Source organism: Puccinia triticina, chromosome 7A (genome assembly GCF_026914185.1).
Source record: "Puccinia triticina chromosome 7A, complete sequence".
Classification (NCBI taxonomy): domain Eukaryota; kingdom Fungi; phylum Basidiomycota; class Pucciniomycetes; order Pucciniales; family Pucciniaceae; genus Puccinia; species Puccinia triticina.
In genome coordinates this window covers 1,814,881-1,838,770 of record NC_070564.1, presented here as the reverse complement: position 1 = coordinate 1,838,770, position 23,890 = coordinate 1,814,881, and the positions used below count along the sequence as shown (strand labels likewise).

The window sequence follows — 23,890 nt, the reverse complement described above, 5'->3', positions numbered from 1 at the left end:
AAGGTCGTCTGAGAGAATATCCACTTGGTTGGTTTTGATCCATCCGCGGGTGCCGAGAGTTTCAACATGGTTTGCTTGCTGGAGGTGAGGTAGGAGCTGCAACGTTTGAGGTGACGCCATAGGTGCTTGGTGCCGTTGTAGCTCTTACCCTTGAGTTGGTCTCGGCAGTAATGACAGTGTGCCTTGGTACCCTGAGCTGTTAAAAAAAGAAAATTATCAGAAAGCTTCAAAAGTGGCCCCCACAAACACAAAAACAAGGAGACTTGCCGGATTCTTTTTTGGTGAAGTGCTCCCAAATGTTGCTTGTTGTCTTTTGTTTTTTCAAATTTCGACTGGTAGATTGAGATTCTTGCGCACTCAATGGTTCAGGATCCTTTTTGGTGGTTTTTGCAACCTCTTGAGTGCTTGGCGGCTGAGACTGACCCTTGGTGGTGACTTGGGATTGGGAAACCTCAATCAGAGACTCTTCATCAGATGAACTGGAATTCACCGCTGCCGGTTGTTTCCTCTTGGACCGTTGCATGGTTGGGACTTGGGGCAGGATGGGTGATTGTGTGACTGTGGGTTGAGGGAATATCAGATATCTCAGACTTAAGTCACCGATTGGCGATTACAGCTGACTTAATTGGGTCATAGTTGGGTCATTGGGCCGACCCAAAATGGAATCGGCCTGCCCAAACCCAAACCCAATTGACAATTGGGTCTCTCCGGGTTGGGTCGGCAATTGGTTTTTCAGCTGTCAGGCTACCCAAACCCAACCCAAGACCCTCCAGGTCGTGGGTTGCCTCTGGGCCAACCCGACCCATTTGCATCCTGAGTTCTGAGCCCGGGCCACTGTTTGCTCAACACTTTGGAAGAGCGGTGAGGAGACCCTTGCGTCCAGTCAACGTTCTGCTAGAAGATTTCAGGTTAAGAGCATGAAATCAACTTTTGCTGTTTGTTTTTGGGCTTTTCATGATGCCCCACGACGTCTCTGATAAGTTTTGTTTGGTTAAAAAAATAGTTGAACAAAACTCAAATCAATAAGTGTAAGGTTCGTAGTGGAATCTCATAAGGAGATGCTACACCACAGGAGTGTAAAAACCCCGGGGAAGGAAGAAAAGGTACCACCCAACTACACAATTGTAGCGGGCATCAACTCTCCCCCGGAGAGGTATAACACCAGGCCATAACAAGGAGCAGCCCAACATTAGGTCATTGGAGGGCCTGGAGGTTACTCAAACATTGCGCTTTTGCTTGCAGGGCAACGTTGTCACACGGTTGGCGCATTCTTAACCAACAATTGGTTTTGGTGGGGAGGATGTGACATGTGTTTGACCCTGCCACTCTGGCCAGGTAACGTTGATCAAACGTTGCCCAGTAAGTTGCCCGGGCCGAAAGGGTTTTGCACGACTAAGAGTTGAACCTGCCACCCTGAGGGCAAGGCTGATCAGCCAAGACTGATGCTTAGCCTGATAAGCGATCAGCAATCATTCTTGTCGGGAGCCGGGTTTTTCAAGATATGTACCAGCTTCCTATGAGATTCCACTATGAACCTCACACTCATCAATTTGAGTTTTTGTTCAAGTACTTTTTTTTTAAAAAAAAAAAAACTTATCAGATACTTTATGGGGCATCATGCAAAGCCCAAAAACAAAAAGCAAAAGGTGCTTTCATGCCCTTAAGCTAATTTTCTAGCATAATGTTGACTGGACGCAAGGGTCCCCTCAACCCTCTTCCAAAACGTTTGGAGAACAGCAGCCCGGAACCAAACTGTTCCTCCAATGCTCCAGTTCCCTCAACAGATTACCAGATGTTGAGAGAACTGGAGCATTGGAAGAACAATTGGGTTCCGGGCCGCTGTTCTCCGAACGTTTTGGAAGAGCGTTGAGAGAGCTGATACATCCAAAAAACAGGCAGTCCCAGAACCGCCCCAATGTTAAAACAAACTTTGCATTGAGGGAGGGATCTGACGACGTCACAAAACCCTCAACGCAAAGCCCATGTCTTGTGGGTTTAACGGACTTTTTGCTCCCTCAAGCGTCCAGCAGACATTCAATATTTTGTCGAGTGTCAAGGGAACACTTGAGATTTCCTCGATTGCTCCTGTGGTGTACATATGTTGAAAAACCCACGCTATCACAAAAGAAAGGTTGCTTGCGTATTGGGTCAAGCACAGATTATCAATCTACCTATGGCCTGAGGGTGGCAGTTTCAAGCCATGCAATTTTCTTCTGACTTGGCCGACTTACTGGACAAAATTGAATCAACATTACCTGACCAGAGTGGCAGAGTTAAACAAACATCCTCCCCACCAAAACCACCAAAACCAATGGTTGGTGAAGAATGTGCCAACCGGGTCCTGTACGCAAGAGTGCAATGTTAGAGTCACCTCCAGGTCCTATGATGAACCAACATTGGGCTGCTCCTGTGGTGTAGGTGGGTAATCTATCAGGGGCAGGCTTTAGGCACGCCAAAAAATTCCCAGATGCACGCCAAAAAAGATGTGCACTCCTGACCACTCCAATATTTTTGGAGTGCAGGATGGTTTACTCCAAAACCAGCCCCCATTTGGAGTGCACAACCCTGCACTCCAGGTGGTATGGAGTGAACACCCCGCCACGCCAAAACCAGCCCTCAGCTCCCCTTGACCGCCGGTCTGCGGCGGCTACACATGTCCCTCTCGATGACCGGGACCGACCGGTCATTGAGAGGACAAACACACCCCTCTCGATGACCGGGACGGACCGGTCATCAAGAGGACACACCCCTCTTGAGGTCATCGAGAGGACACACCCCTCTTGATGACCGGCACAGACCGGTCATTGAGAGGACACAACCCCTCTCAATGACCAGGACCAACCGGTCATCAAGAGGACAAACACACCCCTCTCGATGACCTGGATGGACCGGTCAGCAAGAGGACACACCCCTCTCGATGACCGGTCGGTCCCGGTCATCGAGAGGGACATGTGTAGCCGCCGCAGACCGGCGGTCAAGGGGAGCTGAGGGCTGGTTTTGGCGTGGCGGGGTGTTCACTCCATACCACCTGGAGTGCAGGGTTGTGCACTCCAAATGGGGGCTGGTTTTGGAGTAAACCATCCTGCACTCCAAAAATCTTGGAGTGGTCAGGAGTGCACGCCTTTTTTGGCGTGCATCTGGGAATTTTTTGGCATGCCTAAAGCCTGCCCCAATCTATAAATGTATGGATTTTTCCATTTTTTTGCAAAATGGTAGCCATGAAGGTGGTATGAATGGGCATTGAAACCCCAAGTGGTAGGAATCAAACTGAAATTTCTACCAAAATTTAGTTAAACAACCCGGCTTTTCAGCAGGTTTTTGGGGTTCTGTGGGGGGATTTTGCCTCAATTATACACATAAAAATGTATGAATTGTCCCAAAAGAAGCTATTCTCCAGTGCCTTCCCACTGGGGGCCTTTTTAATATTGCATCTCAACTGGCAGCAGTTTCTTGATTTTTTTTCACATTTGTAATATTGCATATCAACTGGCAGCAGTTTCTTGAGTTTTTTTCAGTGTTCCAATGTATGAATTTAGCCAAAATTTTGGATTTTACATTAAACTAGAGTCCAAGGCGGCTACGCCGCTGCACTTTCAGGGTTCCAACCTCCACCTCCATTCCCTTACCCCCCATATTCCACACCCCAATACTTGCCCAAAACCCTGACCATTGGCAATCCCTGCCCTTGTTGACATTACAGCTCCCGCTGCCACTGTTCCACCAGGAATACAACTTACAACCGCAAAGCTATGAACCCCACATCTTTGGGTTGCATTCTTTTGTAGATCTTCAATTCAAACTGTGCCCAATCACATTTGGACCTCAGTTTGCAGCATAAAATTTAGACAGTATTAGCTTAACTTCTCATCATCTCAATTAGTAAGTGGACAATGAAAGTCACAGTTTCATGGTCCATTATGAGCCCTGATGTGTTCTAAATCAAGACCTTACCCTTAACTAATTGGTGTATTAGTTTCTGGACAACACAAATTTTCCTTGTGGGGCTTGAATAATAGGGAACAACATTTTTTGATTCAATCTTGTGATTGTCATAGTGCTGGGTGTCCTTGTCCTTCAACCGGCAACCACAAACAGATATTTCTGGACATTGCCCAGCTGGAGGAGGGGGATGCTAGGTGTTGGCGTGTGATAAGGGCAAGGATGATGAGCAGCTTCAAGGCCAGTGTGTGGCTGCGGATGGATTCCTTAGCCTTCTGAGCGATGGAGCCTTTGAAAGACACACGAGGGCGCAGCGGCCGTCCAGTTAATTGTTCCTGCCGCCGAGGGGAGGGCAAAGGCAGCCATGGCAAATACTGTTGAGGATCAAAAAGACAATGGCCCGATAATTACCATTTTTCTTGTCATCCCTGAACCTCAGTAGTTTCCATGTATTCTGAGGCGCGTCCCAGACAACGTCAACAACTCGATGACCAAGCTGCTCACGTCTTTGTTTTCGTCTATTTGGTTGTTAAAACATTGGTGGTGTCAGTAATCACACATAGCTGTGTTATTTGCGCCCAATTTTTGGCAGGAATCACACTCAACTCCATCCATTCTTCATCGGACATCTCGAGTGTTTCAAAAAACTGTTTCCCTTCTCTCCGCAATTCATCATCAGAACAAATAGTGTATTTGCATAAAAGTCTGCCTCCTCTGGGCCGTCTGTTAAAAGGGAAAACACTGAGTTCTAAACGGAAGTCAATTGAGTTTTCAAATGGTGGCTTCCATTTTAATCTACAGAAGTGATGTGATGATTGTCAGTAGTATGTCCTTCTGATGTATATTTGATATGCAAAACAGGCTAATACGTCTTAGGATCCTTCCCTATTCGGGAAGGGGCCGTCGCGCTGGTAAAAAATCAGAGGAAGAACCGCACACAAACAATAACAAGCGCGACACTGCTGGCGACAATGTTCCGGGCCTCGAGCTGCCCCCCAGGGAGCATCCTGGCGAGCGTCCGTTTCTCAACCTCTGTGTCCTTCATTGCCCAAATCCACAGGCTAATGACCGCCAGGGAGAGCAAACAAGAGGGATGAAAGCTGCTTGTCAGGCCCAGGAAATACAATGCAAAGATTTGGGGTAGCAATCTGAACAGGGTATTTGTATGAGACTATGAGTACAAAAGAATACGAAATCTTGGTAAGTGTCATGGTCAGCTGGACAAGTCCTGAAGGGAAGTATGCAACTTTAAAGCTCTTCATGAAGTAGTTCAATGTCTGGCATTTGGGGGACAGATGGATTGGCGGGGGTGGGTGTCAGCGGAAGTTCGGCGACGGCTGGGGGTAAATCGGGGGATGCGAGGCTTGGGATGAAAGCGACTGTGTAGGTGGTCACACCGGCGGCGGCGGCCTCTGCTGAAGCGCCCAGCAGGACATCCTGCGCACCAGTTGAGGCGATGGCGACGGCGGCCTGCTCGTTATTTGTGATGATCTGAGCCGTCGTCCGGCTGAGGGGAGAGAGGAGGGTGGGAAGCAGCGAGACGCTGCGGTCCAGGATCCGCTTTTTGAGGATGTACAGACACGCTAGCACGAAGAAGGTTGAGGCCCTCGTGAGTAGGATCCGGTCGAGCTGATCGGCCCTTTTCAGCCTGCTGATCAGCGCCTGTGAGGGCTTCGTCAGCTCGCCAAAGCTCAAGTATTGGTCCGGGGTCAGCTGAAGCGTGGCCTTTTGTTGTTCTCGATATATATAAGGAATGTGATGAGCAGTCTAAGTAGCCCTGTGCAGAGAGAATGTGTGTGGGAGGTGACTGACCTATTAAATGGGGGGACATCACCAAGCGATTGAGTTCCTGTCGCATGATCTCGAGCGTGTTCTGGAGCAACTGGGTGACATGAGGCCATAGACGGCCAAGGTAGCTGCTGGGGTTCTATCAAACCGACACAGCCTTTTCTGTCTGCGGTTGTCTTCATCATCTGCATTGATGACGAGGCAGGCAGCAGTAAAGGTCAAAGAGTTTTGTTTGCTATGAGTTACCGGTAAGAGTCTGTGCAAGACGGAGAGGACGGTCCTCAAAGGCCGGGCGTAATGGGCAAGGAGAAGACATTGATGAAGAGGATTTTGGCAAGACTCCCTGCCGGCGTCTCATTGTGGAATGCCTGGGCACTGGCTGGTTAGGCTTCAGGGGTAGTTACAGTGGCTGTACGATTGGAATTAGCGCTGTACATCACCTGGCAACGGTCACAGTGGCTTTCTGGGCCATCCTGGGCCAAGGTGATGATGAAGCGGTCTGCAATCACAACATATTGAGCATATAAGGGGGCATCTCCTGCACCAAGTTTTATGCCCCAGGTGATCCTCCCTGTTTGTGCATTTGCAGAGCACTGGTGGTGATCCTCCCCCTCCCCGATTGCACTTGCAATTGGCTGAGGGGTTTCCAGCCCCGACTTTTGCCCCACGCACTTGCGCCAGGCTGAGCGGGTTAACACCGGTCTCTTTTCACCTGTGGCATGTCACAGGCTGGGAGTTTGTTAAATCCTTTGCTTTTTTTGTACATATATTAGTTGATTACAATCTGCATTGTTTGTTTGTTTATTAGTTTAGCTTGTATTTTTTTTTTGATTGCTTGTATATAGGGGAAACCCTTGATTTTTTTTTTTGGCAAAACTGTGGTTTAATAAACTTAGATAAATTTATGGGGATATGCCAGGGTCCCAATTGTGCCTTTGCATCAAAATTAAAAAGCCTCAAAGATCTCTGACCCAACCAATAGCTCAATGGGACCAGTTGTTCAGTCTCAGAGCACCCCAATGCAAAACATCTTCCATTCCCAATGAGAGGCCTTTCTGTGAGACAGAGACACTGAAAGGTTGCCTTTTTGGGGCTCTCACCAGAAGGCTTTTTTAAGTGTGGAGGCTAAAAACTTCAGCAAGTACCTTGCTGCTGTGGGTCTATGTGTTGTGAGGAGGGAAATGAGCCCAATCAACCCATCTCATGGAGCCTGTGTAAATTTGGCAGCATTTTAAAAACCTCCATAAAAATTCCTTGCTTCCACAACTTCATTTTGAATGAAATTACTTGCAAAATGAGCCTACCTGACCTCAAGATTTTTGAGTTTGGCTGTACTCAGGCCCCATTTGAATGAGTTTCATCACTTTTTTCCTTTGTCTATTATCCAAAGAAAATATGTACACAAGTCCCTCCCTAAAGGGGGGGGGGGTAACTGTTAACTTAGCCAATGATTGGAAATCCAGTGGTTTGGTAAATTTAGGGTGCGTACCATACGTTTCGGGTTTTTTTGGAATGGATTCCCGCGCGAATCAAAAAAGCACTTTGCCTTTTTTTTTTTTTTTGACTTCTGAGAAACAGGTTCACCTAAATTGGTGTACCACAGGAACCAGTTTCTTGTACATATTTATGTACATCAACACATTAACCCAGCAGTCCCTCCCATTGATGTCACTTCCCAGCAAACTACTCCACTCGGTGACCAAACACTGGTCATCAAGTGGAGCATAGCATACCCTCCAATCAACGACCGGTCAACATCGGTCATCCATTGGAGGGTATACATATTCCACTCAATGGCCGGTGTTGACCGGTCATTGAGTGGAGGGTATACATACTCCGCTCGATGACCGTTCAACACCGGTCATCGAGTTGAGGGTATACATACTCCACTCAATGACCGTTCAAAACCGGTCATCGATCGGAGTCTACTCCACTCAATGACCGGGAAGACAGATCATCGAGTGGAGTACACCCTCCGCTCGATGACCGTTCAACACCTGTCATTGATTGGAGGGTGTACATACTCCGCTTGATGACCGGTCAACACCGGCCATTGAGTGGAATATGTATACCCTCCAATGGATGACCAATGTTGACCGGTCGTTGATTGGAGGGTATGCTATGCTCCACTCGATGACCAGTGTTCGGTCACCGAGTGGACTATACCCTCCAATCAATGACCGGTCAGAATCGGTCATTGAGTGGAGTACACCCTCCAATTGATGACCGGGATGAGCGGTCATCAATTGGAGGAAGTACTCTACCCAATGGCCAGATGAGAGGTCATCGAGCGGAGGGTATGACCAGTCATCCTGGTCATTGAGTGGAGCGCACACCTTCCGATTGATGACCGGGATGAGTGGTCATCAATTGGAGGGTGTACTCCACCCGATGGCCGGTATGGGCGGTCATCGAGTGGAGGACTTGACCAGTCATCCCGGTCATCGAGTGTAGTGTATGTATACCCTCCGATTGATGGCCGGGGTGAGTTGTCATCAATCGGAGGGTGCTCCACCTGATGGCCAGGATGAGTGGTCATCGAGTGGAGGGTCTGACCAGTCATCCCAGTCATCGATCGGAGGGTGTGTACTCCACTCGATGGCCGGGATGAGATGTCCTCGAGTGGCGGGTATGACCAGTCATCCCGGTCATCGAGTGGAATGTATACCCTCCGATTGATGGCCGGGGTGAGTGGTCAGCAATTGGAGGGTCCCGATGGCCGGGATGAGTGGAGTTCACACCGTCCCCAGCAAAGAGAAATGGTTTCTCGAAGCTGGAGAAATAGGGGGACACCTGTTTCTGGAAACACTTGTTTTTTGATGAGAATCAATTCTGGAATCTACCCAGAATTTGTGTGCTATGGTACGCAATTCTGATTCAAAATAGATTCTCGCAAAAAAAAGTTGAAACTCGCTTGAGAATCTATTTTTTTTCCGCTATGGTACGCACCCTTAGTATTTTTGTGGGTGGTAGGTTTTTGTAAAGGGGCCGGCTTTATGCACTCCAAATATTTACTATTTCACTCCAAAAAAGGAGTGAACTTGTAATATTGGAGTGAACAAAGGTTTACTCCAAGAGTGGGCTAAATTGGAGTGCTCCAAAGTTCACTCAAATATATATTTGGAGTGAAACTTTGTTCACTCCACAAGTGGGCTAAATTGGAGTGTTCATAAGTTCACTCCAACATTTATTGGAGGGGAAACTTGTGCACTCCAATCTTGAAACTTGATTTGGTTCAGGATTGGAGTGTACAGTATACTGGAGTGCACACCTACTTTAAATACATGCATGCACTCCAAGCAACTCCTCCAGATCAACCAAGCACCTGTGGCACTATAATTCTTCGGCTAAAAGCCGAAGGAGCGCTGGAGCTGGCCGGGCTGGCAGAGCTGAGTTCATAGGAACCTAGCCACAAAACCTGGGCAGCGCAACCAATGGTTGTTAGCCTAGTGGTTTGCAGCTGCGCTGCAAACCTCCTTACAGCAAGGTTGCTGGTTCAATTCCCACTGCCCCCATGCCCCATTTGGGGGTTAGGGGGCAGGTTAGGGGGCGGGTTTTTGGGGTTAGGGCAGTTTTTTTTAAAAAAAATGTGGCAAGGTGTATAGTACATTGTATTGGTATGTCTCGGATACGTATTGGTATGTACCGGATACGTATTGGTATGTATCGGATACACGGATATGTATCGGTATGTATTTTCAGTACACTGTACAGGTATGTATTGGATACGTATTGGTATGTATCGGATACATATTGCTATGTATTTGTATTGGATATGTATCGCTATGTATCGGATATGTATCGCTATGTATTTGTATTGGATACAGTAATGTATCCAATACATACCAATACCAGCTCATCCAGCGCCAGCCAGCGCGCCAGCTCCAGTGGAGCTGGCCCGGCCAGCTCTGCTGTCGCTTTTAGCCAAAGAAAAATGCATTATTTTCTTCGGCTAATAGCCGAAGAAAAAAAGGGACAAAACTCCAACCAAGTCATGCTTTGACCCTTGGAGACTCTGCCTCCCCCCTACAGACAAACTTCCACCACACTCACATTCCTCCCCTTAAGACTAGGCCCCAAAGATTCCAGTGAGTCTGAGTCTATTTATCTGCTCTTTTTCCATGGGAATCACTGGCCACGCTCTTTTGGAGTGCCCAGTGGTCCACACTCCAAAAAGAAAATGGAGTGGGTTGAAATCAACTCCACAGTTTGAGTGCCTAATTTTATGCTCCATTTTTTTTTTGGAGTGCACAAGTTTTCACTCCAATAATTGGAGTGAACTTTGGAACACTCCAATAATTGGAGTGAACTTCGGAACACTCCAATTTAGCCCACTTTTGGAGTAAACCTTTGTTCACTCCAAAATTTATTGGAGTAGACACAAGTTCACTCCTTTTTCAGAGTGCATGTAGTATTTGGAGTGCCTAAAGCCGGCCCCTTTTGTGTAAACCACCTCAAACTTTGTGGGTTGGGTGCTGTAAGTTGTAGAGTAGCTATGTTGGTACAAAAGAACATACACAAAATGAGGCAGGGGGATGGACAACACTGTGACTGATGTCTATTATGGGTGGTACTGTAGTATCAACAAGAGTTTCTTTACAAGAGGACAGTTACCCTGACTCCGGTACTGCTGGCGTTGTTCACAGTTCAACAAAAGCTTTATAATTATACAATATAGCATTTCATTTCATTTTTGGATGTAAAATGTAAGGAAGCTCAAGCATTATTCTCTATGAAACTCTTTTTCTTCGGTGCAGTTTTTTTGTAAGGTTTACTCTGACATCATCGTTACATCACCTATGCCAATGTCAGAAAGATTATCAGATTCCCTAATCAACCGAACAATCTCGCCGTAGTATTCCCACACGCCGCCAGACTCAATAGCTTCTTGTAGCTTCCTATTTTCGGACTGGTAAGCCTTACTCAGTTGTTCTAATTCAGACAACGAGTGATCGGGAAACCTGATCGCCAGGTCGTCGTCCAAGCTGATGGTGGGATCAAAGAACGATTCATTCGGCGACGAGATTGGCAGGCCGACTTTTCCCGAGTCTGATTTTATTGTTGGTCGTAATCATTTCGAATAGAAAACACGCGTAAGTTACCTCAGCACAACTTTAATGATCAACATATCTTCGTACCATTTGGGTCAATCGAACTCGAAAGGACATGGTATAGCGCAGTACTTTTCAGACAAGTGATCAAATCTTCATCGGACAAATTGCTTGATTTTTTCAAGGCTTGCCAACTACAAAGCAAATATTTATTTCAGTGAAGTGATGTGCATTTGAAATAAATTCGGCGGGGGCATTTACTCTTCATGTATGTAAATTCTTCTCCACACGCTCTTGAGTGCTAGCTGTGCTCGACCAGGGACCAGATCCTAATGGAAATCGTTTTTTTTTTTTAAAAAAAATGCATCACAGATGAGTGCAAGGCTTTACGGTCACAAACAATGATGGTCTAACCTTGGCTCGAGAGAACACATCCAAGGCGATTACAAAATCTTCAACTTGCTCGTCAAGATTAGCTTTCAAACCGTAAAACTCGATCAAGTCTTCGATCTTCAGAGCATCACCCGCAATGATCTGACGAACATATCTATCAAATAACTAGATCACGTTTCTTCACTTTAGCCATTTGAATAATCCTATTGCGAGTTGATTGATAGACGAACTTGTCCAAAAGCCGGACGGTCGGCCAGATTGGGTGCAAGATGTTTTCTTAAAATGTCGATCTGTTGGTCGAGGGATAGTAACGAGTATTGCGGTTGAGATTCCAAAATTGATTTGCACAGATCAGACAGTTTCAATTGTGCTTGGAGAATATCCAATCTGTCATCCACAACTATCATTTGCGTAAACATCAACCTAGTATCCCCTGCACGACATGGAAAGTCTGAAAAATAATGAGATGCAACCGACATACTTTCAATGTCCTGAAATATTTTTTCCGAATCGAGATGCTCGCCATCGTCTATCTGGGCTACTTGACATAGTTTACCAAGACTCAACATGATCTTTGAGATGTGATTTCGACAAGTCTTGAAATGAGAAATGTATTTGACATCATGAGGAAACAAGGCGATAGACGAACCTTTTGGTCGGCCAAGTTTTTTTCTGATTCAGCTTCATTGAGTAGAACTTGACTTGCATGATCGAATCGGTCGATTGCAAGATCATGAATCCACGAAAACTTGCCATAGTCCATGCGGTCAAGAAATGATGTGATCAAAGGAGCGTAAACCGGATCCTGGCTCAAAAGTTCGTGATATCGGCCTTGGAAATATAACCATCAACAATCAAGATAAAACCCGGACGTAGTGAGTTGGAAAATCTACACACCTTGTTCCACATACCATTGATATAACTGAAATGCAAACTCTTCCTTATATTTTAAGATATAATTTCTTTCTCTTTGCTCTGTTTCACTGGATGCCAGAGAGTGACATAGCTCGACAAGAGTTCGGAAGTCGCGCTGCTCTTCTGCGAGTGTTATAGCACGTGCTTGCCGCTTGACCTTCACTAAAGATTTCCAAAGCATCATGAGCTTGGCACCAGGAAACGATCCGGAAAGACTCAAGAATATTCTTACCTAGACCGAATATCAGTTGTGGACGTAGACGTAAGTAGCGTTCTTGCAGACTTTTGGCTTCGGGATGGTTGGTGCCTAGGGTACTAGGTTTGATAGAAAAACAATCCTTGAAAATTCCTTAGCACAAGAACAATTCCAAAGAACAGAACGACATGCGTGACTTACCTTTCAGTAAAAGCACTTCTTTCTTTCATCATCGCCAGTGACTTCTCTACCAACTCGGTCAGTTGATCTTTGAGAGTATGGTGCAGCCATTTACTCTGGTCCGATGAGCCCCCATTGGCGTCTTCATCCTCATCCATTAACAAAGTGGCCGAGTCAGCACCGAATCGGCCTTGATCATCATCCATGGCTGGTCCAAATTCACGAGCTCGCTGCTGCAGGATTTCCAGGGTTGCTTCATAATGAGATTGTAATATATCAAGTAAGTTCGGCGTGCTCGTCCAGGGCTCCGTTGTAGTATCTTTCTCCAAGTCATAAGTCTTGCTGTGCTTCTGTCGATTAACAATGGCTGCATTATACACTGTCTAATGGAGCAGGCCATTAGGACGACGATCTAAAGGTCTCAGAAACTTGATTTTGATTGTTTCTTACCAATATGATCTCGTTGGCTGTCATCAGTTGGGATGAGCGGGTGTGCAATTTGTTGGATTTGTGGGATAAAGTCGATTTCAATTTTGCTTGAACGTTGACCAAGATGTGAACGATAGCGGACGCCTACAATCAACCCGTGAGAAATTTGATCAATTTACTGGATAGACGAGACGTCAACGCCGCGGGGTACCAACATGATTACGGAAGAACGAGCGAATCAGGTCCTCATCCGGATTCTGGCCGAGTGAGTTCATGTAGGACATGATCACTTCGCTCAAGACTGTCCGACTTCGTCGGCCGCTTTGAGACAGTGCATTGATTTTTTTGTTATGATGAAGCCATAGTGCGTTGGTTGCGGCAAGTAATTCTAAATCCGAAAGCAACCGTCTCTTGCCAGGCTTCGGAACTTTGTTAAGCATCCCGGTCGTATTGATAAAGCGGATAAGCAACTCAAGTCGGCCAATCCGGTCCGCTAGTTGGACTCGAAGGTCGACGATCGGCGGTAGATGAGGGGCATCTGAATCGAACCCATTTTAAAAGTCACGCTGTGCCAGATTAGATCGCGAGTTCAAACGAGGTCAAATAACAACAGTGCTGACTTGATGACAAAATCTCTTTGCTAAGTTGCTCCGCTGCTGTGGCTAAATCCCCTATTAGATCTGCCTGTAAGTGAAACTCCACAGGGTTCTGAAATCCAATAATTGTCAGTTGGCTAGAATTTGGCGTGGAAACGGGATGCAAGTAGGTCAAGACTTGCCGCAGTGTTATCGCCAAAAAACACGGCTTGTTCCAATTGGGTTTTGAGTCGATAAGTATCTCGGGCAACTTGCTCTTCAACTATGCTAGTTCTTTAGGATTGCGTGCAGGATTTCCTTGATCAGCCTCAGGTTGGATATGCGGTGGGTGATTCGGTGTGACCAACCCGAGTTTCTCCAATTCAACGGGATTGAGTTCGATTTCAAGGATTCCGCTTGATGTAGTGATAAGCTTCAACGCTGGCGGCTTGTCCGCTTTGTCCTGGATGGCGCGAATCGCAAGAGGTGCAGCACCATTGCCGATTATGCGATTATTGCCTTGTGAATTGAGTGAGACAATCTCCTCAAAGTCGGCTCCCTCGCTTAAAGACAAACAGACAACTCGTTCAGGAAACACAATAAACGCAGCTGGACCACCACTAGGTAAAGACAAGGACGGCGTGGTTTCAGGTCGAGGATCTGGGTACTGGTATACAGGATAAACGTTGGCTTTCAGTCGCTCAGGAATCATCAGATGGACTCACTTCGCGATGTTTGGCTTTGACCGTATGTGATACTACAGGTAATGAAGAGCTTGACAGGACTTCCAAGATCACTATAGCATATGACCTTGGCTGTACGCTACTTTGCGCCTGGTCAACTTGAGACGAATCGATATAACTGACCAATACAGCCAAGTCGCGAGTACTGAAGAGCAAAATGACATCAGTCATTTGGACAACAACAAATTTCTTCTTGCCAAAAAAAGTATGTAGCAACAGACTCACTGAGTTAGCTTAATGTCCAATAATGTGAATTCGATGCGCTCCGCCATGGTCAAAACGTCCACGCCCGGAGTCCAGCCCAAGCTTTCGAGTACAATAGAGTTGATTTCTTTTTCCCAAACAAATCTCTCGTTTCCACTACTGAAATCCAACTTCCATCGTTGGAGATTGCCCGTGACTTCCAGGGCCCAGGCTTCTCCGCCGCCCATGCTGGTATCACCTTCCAAGGGGGGACTGACGGCAAGCGCGACTATTCCAGCTTTGGGATCGTAGGCTTGCCCCCATCGTATTAATGAGCCAAGTTTAGTCCCCCAAGTGGTTGACCTTGACATCAGACTAGAAATCACCGTTGGCCGTCCACTGATTCCAGGAGAGATAGAAATACGGAAAAGCCGGGTGTGTGAAGTGGCCAAGATGAACGAGCCAGGGCATGATATGAGCGGCTGGAGGCATCTCACTAGTTCCGCGTCTTGGAGCTGAATTTGGATCGTCGCAAATTTATCGACACCCGATAGAGAGAGTGAAAGCGAATCCCAAGCGCGTAACTCTCCAGTTGGTGAAACTAACAAGAGCCCAGGCTCGCGTCTTGTGGTGTTCGAGAGATTTGAAGAGTGGGATATAAGCGATGCTAGTGGCAGAGGGGCCAGGGTATTGACAAGAACCGAAGAGGTATTCGAAAGCGGGCAAGGGAATGCATAACATGTGGGAACGGCTGCCATGCGCTGAGAGGAAGATATGTATCAAAAGAACATTGGTCAGACCAAGCACTTCCAATCAAACCGAAGTGATATCCACGAACCCTTGCAAAATTCCACACGTAGCAGACATTACGGGACCATACACACGCAAAGCCAGTGATGTGGTCAATGTATCCCTTGATAGCATCGACATTAATATCTGGAGAAAATTTCATCTGGGCAATCAGCATCTCATCTGGCAAGCTTGGATTGTAGTAAGACACTTACCAACGTTGACGACCATAGTAACAACATCACTGGGTAGTGGACCGTAGGCTGTGATAGCATGGAAATCATCTTGTAAGAGGATGGATAACGCGTTTCCTGCTTGGTTGGCTTGCTTGAGGCCTTCTTCCAGGGAATTGGTCTGCTCCTCGGCGATCGTCCTTGCCTGTGACGCGTCAATACGACCTATCGGGGTTACTGATCGGTTTCGAAGGCCACCACCGCCCGGTTGGAGTTTCTGGAATATCATTCTTCGGTAGTGGCTGTATGTCAAAGGTAATAAACGTAGGGTCAGTGTGAGTGACAGGAGACTCATCAACTGCAATCAAATTGAATAAAACATATTCAATTTCATTTAATCAGACTAAGATCGGTCTGAAACCTCCAAAACTCAAGCTGCGGGCCGCGGCAGATCGGTCAGGTTTGGGTCGGGTCGGCCCGCGGGCTGCCCGGAACACGGCGGGGGCCATCCGTGGGCAGCTTGGGGTTTTTTTGCAAGTTGCACCTGGCCAACTTTGAATCCCAAAAATAGTACAAATGCTGATTGGTTCTGTAGCCTGGGTCCATCAATGTTGCCACCTTGGTATGTTTAGAGATGGCCATTTTGAATCTGCCACGGGTCCGACTCCTGCTATCCTCTGGCGGGTACTGCCTGGGCTATGCACCCGGTGGTTATTGGGGTGTTCCGGGAAAAATTCAGGCCCCGTTTGGAGTCGATATAATTGCGCGATATAATCTGGAAGCTTGTGACATCTGATCAAGTTTTGGCGGACCTGATCAGATGTCACATAGGATGTCATGCAAAAAAAATCATATATCGCCTGGATTATATCGGCTCCAAACGGGGCAGCAACCCTTGCGTGTTTAACCTCACACTAAAGCTAGAACAAAGGGTTTCCGGTGGGGGTCAGAAAATTTCCCTGAGCCCCATATCGAAAACCACCCGGGTCACAATTTTTTTGAGACTGTGGTTGTGGACTGAAAGCTACAATTTCCACAGTTGGTCTGTCCTTGTTGCCATCCAGGTGACCCATAGGGATAATTTGATTGCCTCATCAGAGCACAAAGGGCAAAAAAACTGAGTAAACCTCCCAGTCCCATGTTACCAGCTGTAGTAGGGGGCTCTGATATGTATCTAGTTTGTCACATACATACATGTCACAGACTGCACACTCATATTTTTAGAGGCTGGAGATCAAGACAGCTTCCTCATCCTGCAAACTAGCAACTTAGGATCCAGAACCCTATTCACCTGTATTTCTCTCCGCCAATCAGACACAAAATCCCAAAAAATCATCATTCCAAGCCTGTCTAAGAAACCTCCAAAGCCAGTCCAATTGACCTCCCCAAGGCTCAAGCCCTTCTGAATCAGAAGGGCTTGACTGGAACCCCAGGTGGCTGGTTTGTAAGCAATGAGTGGGCTTGAGAGGTTGATCAGAAGTTCTGATTAACCTCTCAAGCCCACTCATTGCTTACAAACCAGCCTGATTAACCTCTCAAGCCCACGCATTGCTTACAAACCAGCCACCTGGGGTTCCGGAGGGTACTCTAGCCCTGCAACAATCACCAATCACCTGCACCCAGGGGCTCCCCCATGTTAGTTCTTTTTGGGTTCCAGCCTCAATTCACACCTGCCTAGCTCTACCACCAGAAGGCCAGCCCCAGATCCCTTCTGGCTGTTGAGGCATTTCCTGTCCATCTAGTGATGGCCTTTCTTGACCAATCATTTAATGGGGAGGATAATCAGAGAAATACCAACAGAAGGCCTTGTTTCATGGCCTTGCCAGATGGTCTGACAAGAGGAGAAGGGTCACCCTGGTGGGCCTGGCTGCAAATGTGAGTCTGCTTTTTCAAAAAAAAAAAAAAATCTCTGGCAACCAATCAACATCCATGGCTGAAATGATTGGGCTTGCTGTTTTTGTAGATTGCTGTAAAGGGTATTTCCAGTTATCAGCTTGCTTTCAGCTTCCCTGATTGCCAATGCTGATGGTTGACCACAGTCTGTCATATTTACTCAGCAGTTTAATTACTGTGTTTGCCGGGAATTGGTCCTGAAATCCTGAAGATGGGGATTATCCTTTTGGCCATGGTAATCCCCACCTGACCCTTAACAAACAGATTTCTGCACTATTCAAATTGTGGTATCTACATACTAGCAGGCTGAAAGAAGTGATTTATGTATTGTTCTAAAAGTAATTAGTGGCACTAAAATTTCAGTGTGGTGGGCTTTGCTAATAATATGGCTGTTTAGCATTAGTGTAATAGGCCACTGCTAAAACACACTACCACTAAAATATAGCTGATTAGCTGCCAGCTACGGCTGAATTAGCTCAAATTTGTAGCCAAAATCCCAATTTACCCCAATAACTGTCAGCAGTAAATGCAATAAACTGTGTGCTGCACTCTTGTTTAGATTAGTTGGATCTTTGATTGTTGCTTTGTTCTTGCTCAGAGGAGGCTTTGAAATTGGTGTGTAGCAACATGGACATACTAAACCATGTAGATCAATGAAGTTAGCTTCTGAGCTATTTTGACTGGCATCTGGAACAAGGGTGAAAGCGCTGCGCTTCAAAAAGCGCAGCGCAGCGGTTTTGGTGGCCGCTGCGCTGCGCTGAAAGTAGCGGCCCCGCCCGCTGCGCTACCGCTTTTTGGGTCTGGCAAGAAGCAGGGACCCGCTACTTTCAGCGGTAGCGCAGCGGAACCATCGCTGCGCTACCGCTTTTTGAGCTGGCCGCGTAGCGCTCCCCCGCTGCCAGCCAAAAAAGCGCAGCGCAGCGCAAAGCGCAGCTGTTTTGGTGGCCGCTGCGCGCCGCTGAAAGGAGTGGCCCCGCCCGCTGCGCTACCGCTTTTTGGGTCGGGAAAAAAGCGGGTCCCCGCTACTTTCAGCGGTAGCGCAGCGGGACTGGCGCTGCGCTACCGCTTTTTGGGCTGACCGCGCAGCGGTCCCCCGCTGCGCTGCGCTAAAAGACCGCTTTTTTGTAGCGCAGCGCAGCGTTTCAGCCTTGTCTGGAACACCAGTTCTACATCCCTACATACTGATACTATGCATCTTCAGAAAACTGTCTGGATTTTTACTTGAAATTGTCCTGTTTGGAACTGCAGGTGAAAACCAGAGAGTGATTCAAAAGAAATGGTCAAGAATGAACACCTGAAAGGATAAAATAGGACAGTTTTCTGTAGATTAATAATGCTACCAATCCTGTCATGGAATTCAGCAGGGCTTGTATCTCATCTGCCAAATGTTACCTCTCACCATGCTCACAACCACAAGGTGGATGGATATCCAGGCTAGCTATTTTACCTTCTGAGTATCATTGTCAGTGAGACACTGATCTATCAAATTGCTTATTGAGTCAGAAGAGCTGAGGTCTCCAAGTGCCAATGCTTTCCATAATTGGAGCAGTGTGTTGATTGGCAGCTTTGTTGCTCTTCTTGCAACTGTCAGTTTCAGTCACCACCTAGCCACAGAAAAAAGTACTCTCAATAATTTATTCTGATTATATCTTCCTGTTTGGCAAGTGGTGCCGGGTTGAGGGCCGCTCCTGTTTGTTTCTCTCTTCTCCACTTTGTACTGTCTTCAGTTCTGGGATGAAGAATTCTCCGATGTTAACATTCTTCTTTGGTGAAGCCGTGTGGGTGTGGGATGTCTTGGGCTACGCTGAGAAGAATCGCCGTTAGTAAGTTGTTGGGCTGGATGCAGTGTTTCAGCAGATCGCAGGAGTAATTTCATCACGACCGATGGTCTGGATCAGCGGCGGCTGGCTCGGCCGAAAAGGGTTTTGTCCGGTTTCTGCCCTATAACTCCCTCGCCTGTCTCCTTGCGCCGCCTCCCCGTCCCCTTCCCCCACCACCCCCCACCCCCCACCCAGCTCTTCCTGACCATCTCCACCAGCAGGATGTCTCGCCCATACTACCACAACGATGAGCACCAGCAATACGACCACGGCCAGCAACACTACCCCCACCACCAGCAGCAGCAGCAGCAGCAGCCATACTACCCGCAGGATGACTTCATCGACCAATACCAGCCCCATCCGCAAGACTTCCACCACCAGTATCCGCCCCCGCCCGACTCATATCACCACGCCTATCCCGACCACCAGCATCCTCCCACCACCTACCCCCCTGACCACCACTACCATCCTGACGAAGCCTACCATCCCGACTACGACCCCGCCTACGCCCTCGACGAGAAGTATCCCCAGCCCGAGCTCTATGCCCCCTCAAGCCCTCACCCCGCCATGAACCACCCCAGCGAGCCCCCCGCCATGAACCAGTTCAGCAGCACCAGCACCTTCGCCAATCCCACCCGGGGGAGCGTCGCCGCACAGGTACCTACCCACCTCCCACATCTTTCTTCCCCCAAGCAGCTCTGACTCCCTGTCTCTTCAGATGGCTGCCGAGGGCGCGATCCCTGAGAAAGCCGGCCTCAGAATGTGGAGATCCGACGAACACAGCGGGGCGTTCACTCGGGGCGGAAAATCGCAGTCGTGTCGGCGCTGCTGCTGCTGCACAACCATCGTCATTGTCCTTCTCATTGTCGGCATCGTCGCTGGATTTCTCCGTCAGTCCTGCTTCCCCATCTTCTTCTTATTCCTCATCTAATTCGGTGGCTCTTTTTTGCTTTTTTAGTCTGGGTCAGGCCGCCTAATGCTACTTTTAACGGGATCGCTCCGCCGACGGCTGGCAACCAAGTCGATCTGCAACCGAACGGCTTCCTGCTGAACTTTGATCTCAACGTAAAGCCCACCATCAACCTCCCCCTCCCTCCATCCTAATCTTCTAACAAGATTGAATTTTTGAATCCCAGATCGGCGTGACAAATCCGAATTTCTTTGGCGCCTCATTCTCCAAGATCTCCGCCAAGGCCTACTACCCGCTCAACAAGACGGCCGCGCTGGGCGGCGGCGAGCTAGAGAACGTGGACATCAAGCCCCACTCCAACACCACCATCAACTTCCCCTTCCAGATCAATTATACCACCTCGCTCGACCCCAATCGGGCCATCTTAGCCGACATCGCCAGCCGATGTGGCTTCCTCGGCAACGCCAAAAATAAGTCTCCTCTCCCCCCTCTCATTCTCTCATAAACCATACAGGAGGTACTTATTTGTTTTTCTTGGCGGATGCTTACGTCCGATCAAGATCTCGTTCGACATCACCTTGAAGCTCAAAGTGCTAGCCATCACAATCAGCCCGACGTTCAGCAGCTCGAACACATTCTCATGTCCGTTGAAGCAGTCTGACTTCAACTCCGTCCTGGGAGGCTCGCAGAGTCTGGATGCGCTCTCAAACCTGCTCACCGGCTCTGGCGGTGGTGGCGGCGACGGCAAGGCCGGCGGCGCTGCCGCTGCCCCGAAAGCGGCTGCCGCCGACCCGCAGGGCTCCGACGCTAAGAAACGCAGCCTCGTTCGCAGATCTTCGAGTCTTAGCCGGGAACAGGAGGACAGGCTCCTCCACGACCTACTCCAAAAAGCCATCAATAACTACCGGCTCCAGGTCGCTTCCCCACATAACAACCAACTCGTCCTCTCCAACGTCCAGCTCCTGGCTCCCACCCTATCCCGTCCTTCGTCGTCGTCATCGTCATCGTCGTCTCCCTGTCGCTTACTCGTCCTCTTCCTTAACCGGCTCTTCGGCCATCTGCCCTTCTCCCTCTTCCGCAACTGGATCCCTTGAACACTCCTCTCTCCTCCCAATTCTCTCGATCCACAACACTCCAAAACCTCTGCTTCGCTTCGATCCTTCTCTTTTTGTTGGGTCGCTGGGACGAGTTCCTTCACTTCCCGTCCCAAAACACTGCTTGGGATATCCCTTTCGCCCGGAGATGTCCCACAAAAAAAGAAAAACGACCGAAAAAAATTGTAATCTTGCCACCACTTTCTTTCTGACTGGTCTCCTAGCCACTACCTCCACTTCTACCCCACATCTACACTGCTTTATCTGCGCATTCCTTCACAATCTTGTCTACACTTCCCTGTCTATCTTTCTATTGTGCATGGATATACATACTTGGTCACCTCATTCTTCTGCCCCCCTCTCCCCTTCTGCGTCCCTTCTTTCCTCTCTCCTTTCTGTGTTGTTATTTTGTTGTTGTTGATGATCCCTTCATTCATTCTCCATGTTATCTTTTTTAGCTACACACCCCTTTCTCTTTTCCCCTGTTCCCAACACACACACACAATATCAATACTTTATATATGATTCTATGTATATCCACTCCTGCTCATTTCTTTTTCTCCCTTGGTTTTTTCTTTTTCTGTCATGCTGTTGGTGAGGAAGGGGTACAGGGGGAAATGTCAGCAGGATATCATTCCTGCTTAGTTTGTTTGCTTTGGGAGATTTATACATTCCCAACTCCTGCCCCCTTCCATGTACAGACACATTGAAAAGAATATGCAATCATTAAAAATAAATCTTTTGGATTTTACCTCTACAAGTAACGGTGGGTCGCTACTTTACGGTTATTGATATCGTAACGTTATCGTAGCAATTTTTGGTCCCTCTACGCTAACCGGACCAGTAGCAATGGGGAAATGTGGTGTGATATCGATATCGCACCGGGCGGGTGTTTTTTTTTTAAGGCCGCTACAATATCTATGGGCAGAGCAGCAGGTATTTATCAACATATTGAGCAAGAAAGGGCCGTTTCAGGGCTGATTTGGCCTTTCACTGCTCAATAAAGTGTTACTCTGCTTGATAAGGGCCAATTTGACCCTTAATTGCTTAATAAAATGTTGATTTTCTCGATAACACGTTACTTTACTAGTAACGGCTGTACAAAAAAAGGCCAGTTACAATAACCATGACGGGGCTATCCGCGCGCTAGCGTTAACAATAACTGTAAAAATTTTAGGTGCAGCTGGCTACTTTACTCCACAGCCCCGGTTATCGTAGAGTAAAGTAGCAACCCACCGTTGCTACAAGTCTCCACATGATGAAAAAAACTTTGGACCCTGCTGCCTTCTTTGTGGTGTCATTTTTTTGTGGACATGCACACTGCAAGAAAAAGTTGCTCAACATCCAGCAGCAACATGTAAGCTTTTGGGTGCTACTCTTTGACCCAGCTTTAATACACTGACACTGGGCAGAGCTACATCAGCAGTTATACAATCTTGCATGTCAACTAGTGACAGTTGATTACTGTTGATCAACTGTTTTATTTAGTGGTAAATGTAAAGATGTTTGCAGAAAGAATTGAGGTTTTAGTCCTAGCACTTGTCTTGGCCATATTTATTGCTTCAATTGTGTGAACTGACATAAGCCAACACTGCCAAGCAGGACCTTATCAAGAGTATCATCTCTCCTTGTCTAGGGACTGGGGAGTAAGTGGAAAATTTAATTTTGGTGTGGATTCTCCCAACAACTGCTTTCACCAACTTGGCTGGTGTCAAGTTTCACCAAGATTACAACATGCAAGCTCATTGCAAGATAGCAAGGTGGAAAGTGTTGGATATCTGAGCATCTTAGGCTAGATTTGCTATCAGGGGAGAGTGCTGTTCTTACCCAGCAGTTGAGATGGATGGAGGATAGAATTTGGCATTTCACTTCCATCTGCACTGTGCAGAATTCACAACTCAAAGAATATACCTTGAAAGAGGAAAGGGGGGCAGGAAAAGGGGAGAAACAAGAGGTTATGGACACCATATGGCATAAGAAAGAGAAGATTTTATGCCTGTAAATATTCTTTGGTGGAGGACACCAGATAGACCAGGGGAAAAAACTCCCACCAAAAGGCTGAAAGCCCTCACACCAAATGGACTCAATAGCCTGCAAGTTCCCAAACCTAACACAAGTCTCAATGAGAACCAAAGAGCATCCCCACAGGGACTCTGTCTCACAGAGAGGCTTGCACGCATAGATTCCAAGGACAGGTGTTGATCCTGTAGGATTTTGATGCAAAAAAGGCATGTTTCATTACATGTCCCAACAGTCCCATCAAAAACCATACACAGGTTGCCCTTCTTTGAGGTTACAACTTGCAGGGCCTCATGCTTGAATCTTGTTGGTTACTTTTGACAGCTGACCACTTCCAAAGCTGATGGAACCATCACAATCTGAGAAAAGCCAGGCAAAGCATGCCTTATGTATCCAAGAAGTTGACAGGGGCTCACAGCACCTTGCTGATGTAGGTAACAACTATGATGTGGTGGGTGATGAAATGAATATTATGTACATAGGATTAAACTTAGAGGCCAGGTGAAGGGTTTTGAAATGACTCAAGGGCAGATGATTTTGGTGACAGGGCTGAGATGACACAGGTGCAATGATTTTTACCACCACAATTGACGGGTTGCTGCAGATCCACCCGGGGATCGCAGGGACTCCCAACCAGCCAATTTCCACCCAAGCTATGCGCCCCCGTAGAGAATGGGGACTTATGATAAGTTTGGAAAGTCCATTCCTTTGGAAATCGTGCTTCGTGCCAGCGCAGGCTGTACAAGGGCCCTCCAAAGCGAGGGACTTTGAAGGACTTTGATAAGCCCATTTGACCCACA

The 23,890-nt window shown here is 47.5% G+C and overlaps 3 protein-coding genes across 3 annotated transcripts; 1 reads left to right on the top strand and 2 right to left on the bottom strand.

Moving 5' to 3' along the window:
* Positions 1-5,187: 5,187 nt before the first annotated feature.
* Positions 5,188-5,797, bottom strand: PtA15_7A224 (uncharacterized protein; the record flags this gene model as incomplete). Its single annotated transcript, XM_053170809.1, has 2 exons — positions 5,188-5,675; positions 5,752-5,797. The coding sequence occupies 2 exons, from the start codon at positions 5,795-5,797 to the stop codon at positions 5,188-5,190; spliced, it is 534 nt and encodes a 177-aa protein (XP_053022053.1).
* A 4,701-nt stretch (positions 5,798-10,498) lies between these two features.
* Positions 10,499-15,643, bottom strand: PtA15_7A223 (uncharacterized protein; the record flags this gene model as incomplete). Its single annotated transcript, XM_053170808.1, has 19 exons — positions 10,499-10,776; positions 10,866-10,972; positions 11,040-11,107; positions 11,193-11,336; positions 11,402-11,571; positions 11,653-11,743; positions 11,821-12,002; positions 12,069-12,248; positions 12,319-12,401; positions 12,484-12,845; positions 12,913-13,035; positions 13,107-13,429; positions 13,512-13,599; positions 13,670-13,760; positions 13,835-14,133; positions 14,192-14,354; positions 14,435-15,153; positions 15,231-15,328; positions 15,397-15,643. 19 exons carry the CDS (start codon positions 15,641-15,643, stop codon positions 10,499-10,501), a joined length of 3,816 nt encoding a protein of 1,271 aa, XP_053022052.1.
* A 3,646-nt stretch (positions 15,644-19,289) lies between these two features.
* Positions 19,290-20,482, top strand: PtA15_7A222 (uncharacterized protein; the record flags this gene model as incomplete). Its single annotated transcript, XM_053170807.1, has 4 exons — positions 19,290-19,724; positions 19,786-19,957; positions 20,026-20,132; positions 20,204-20,482. 4 exons carry the CDS (start codon positions 19,290-19,292, stop codon positions 20,480-20,482), a joined length of 993 nt encoding a protein of 330 aa, XP_053022051.1.
* Positions 20,483-23,890: the final 3,408 nt, after the last annotated feature.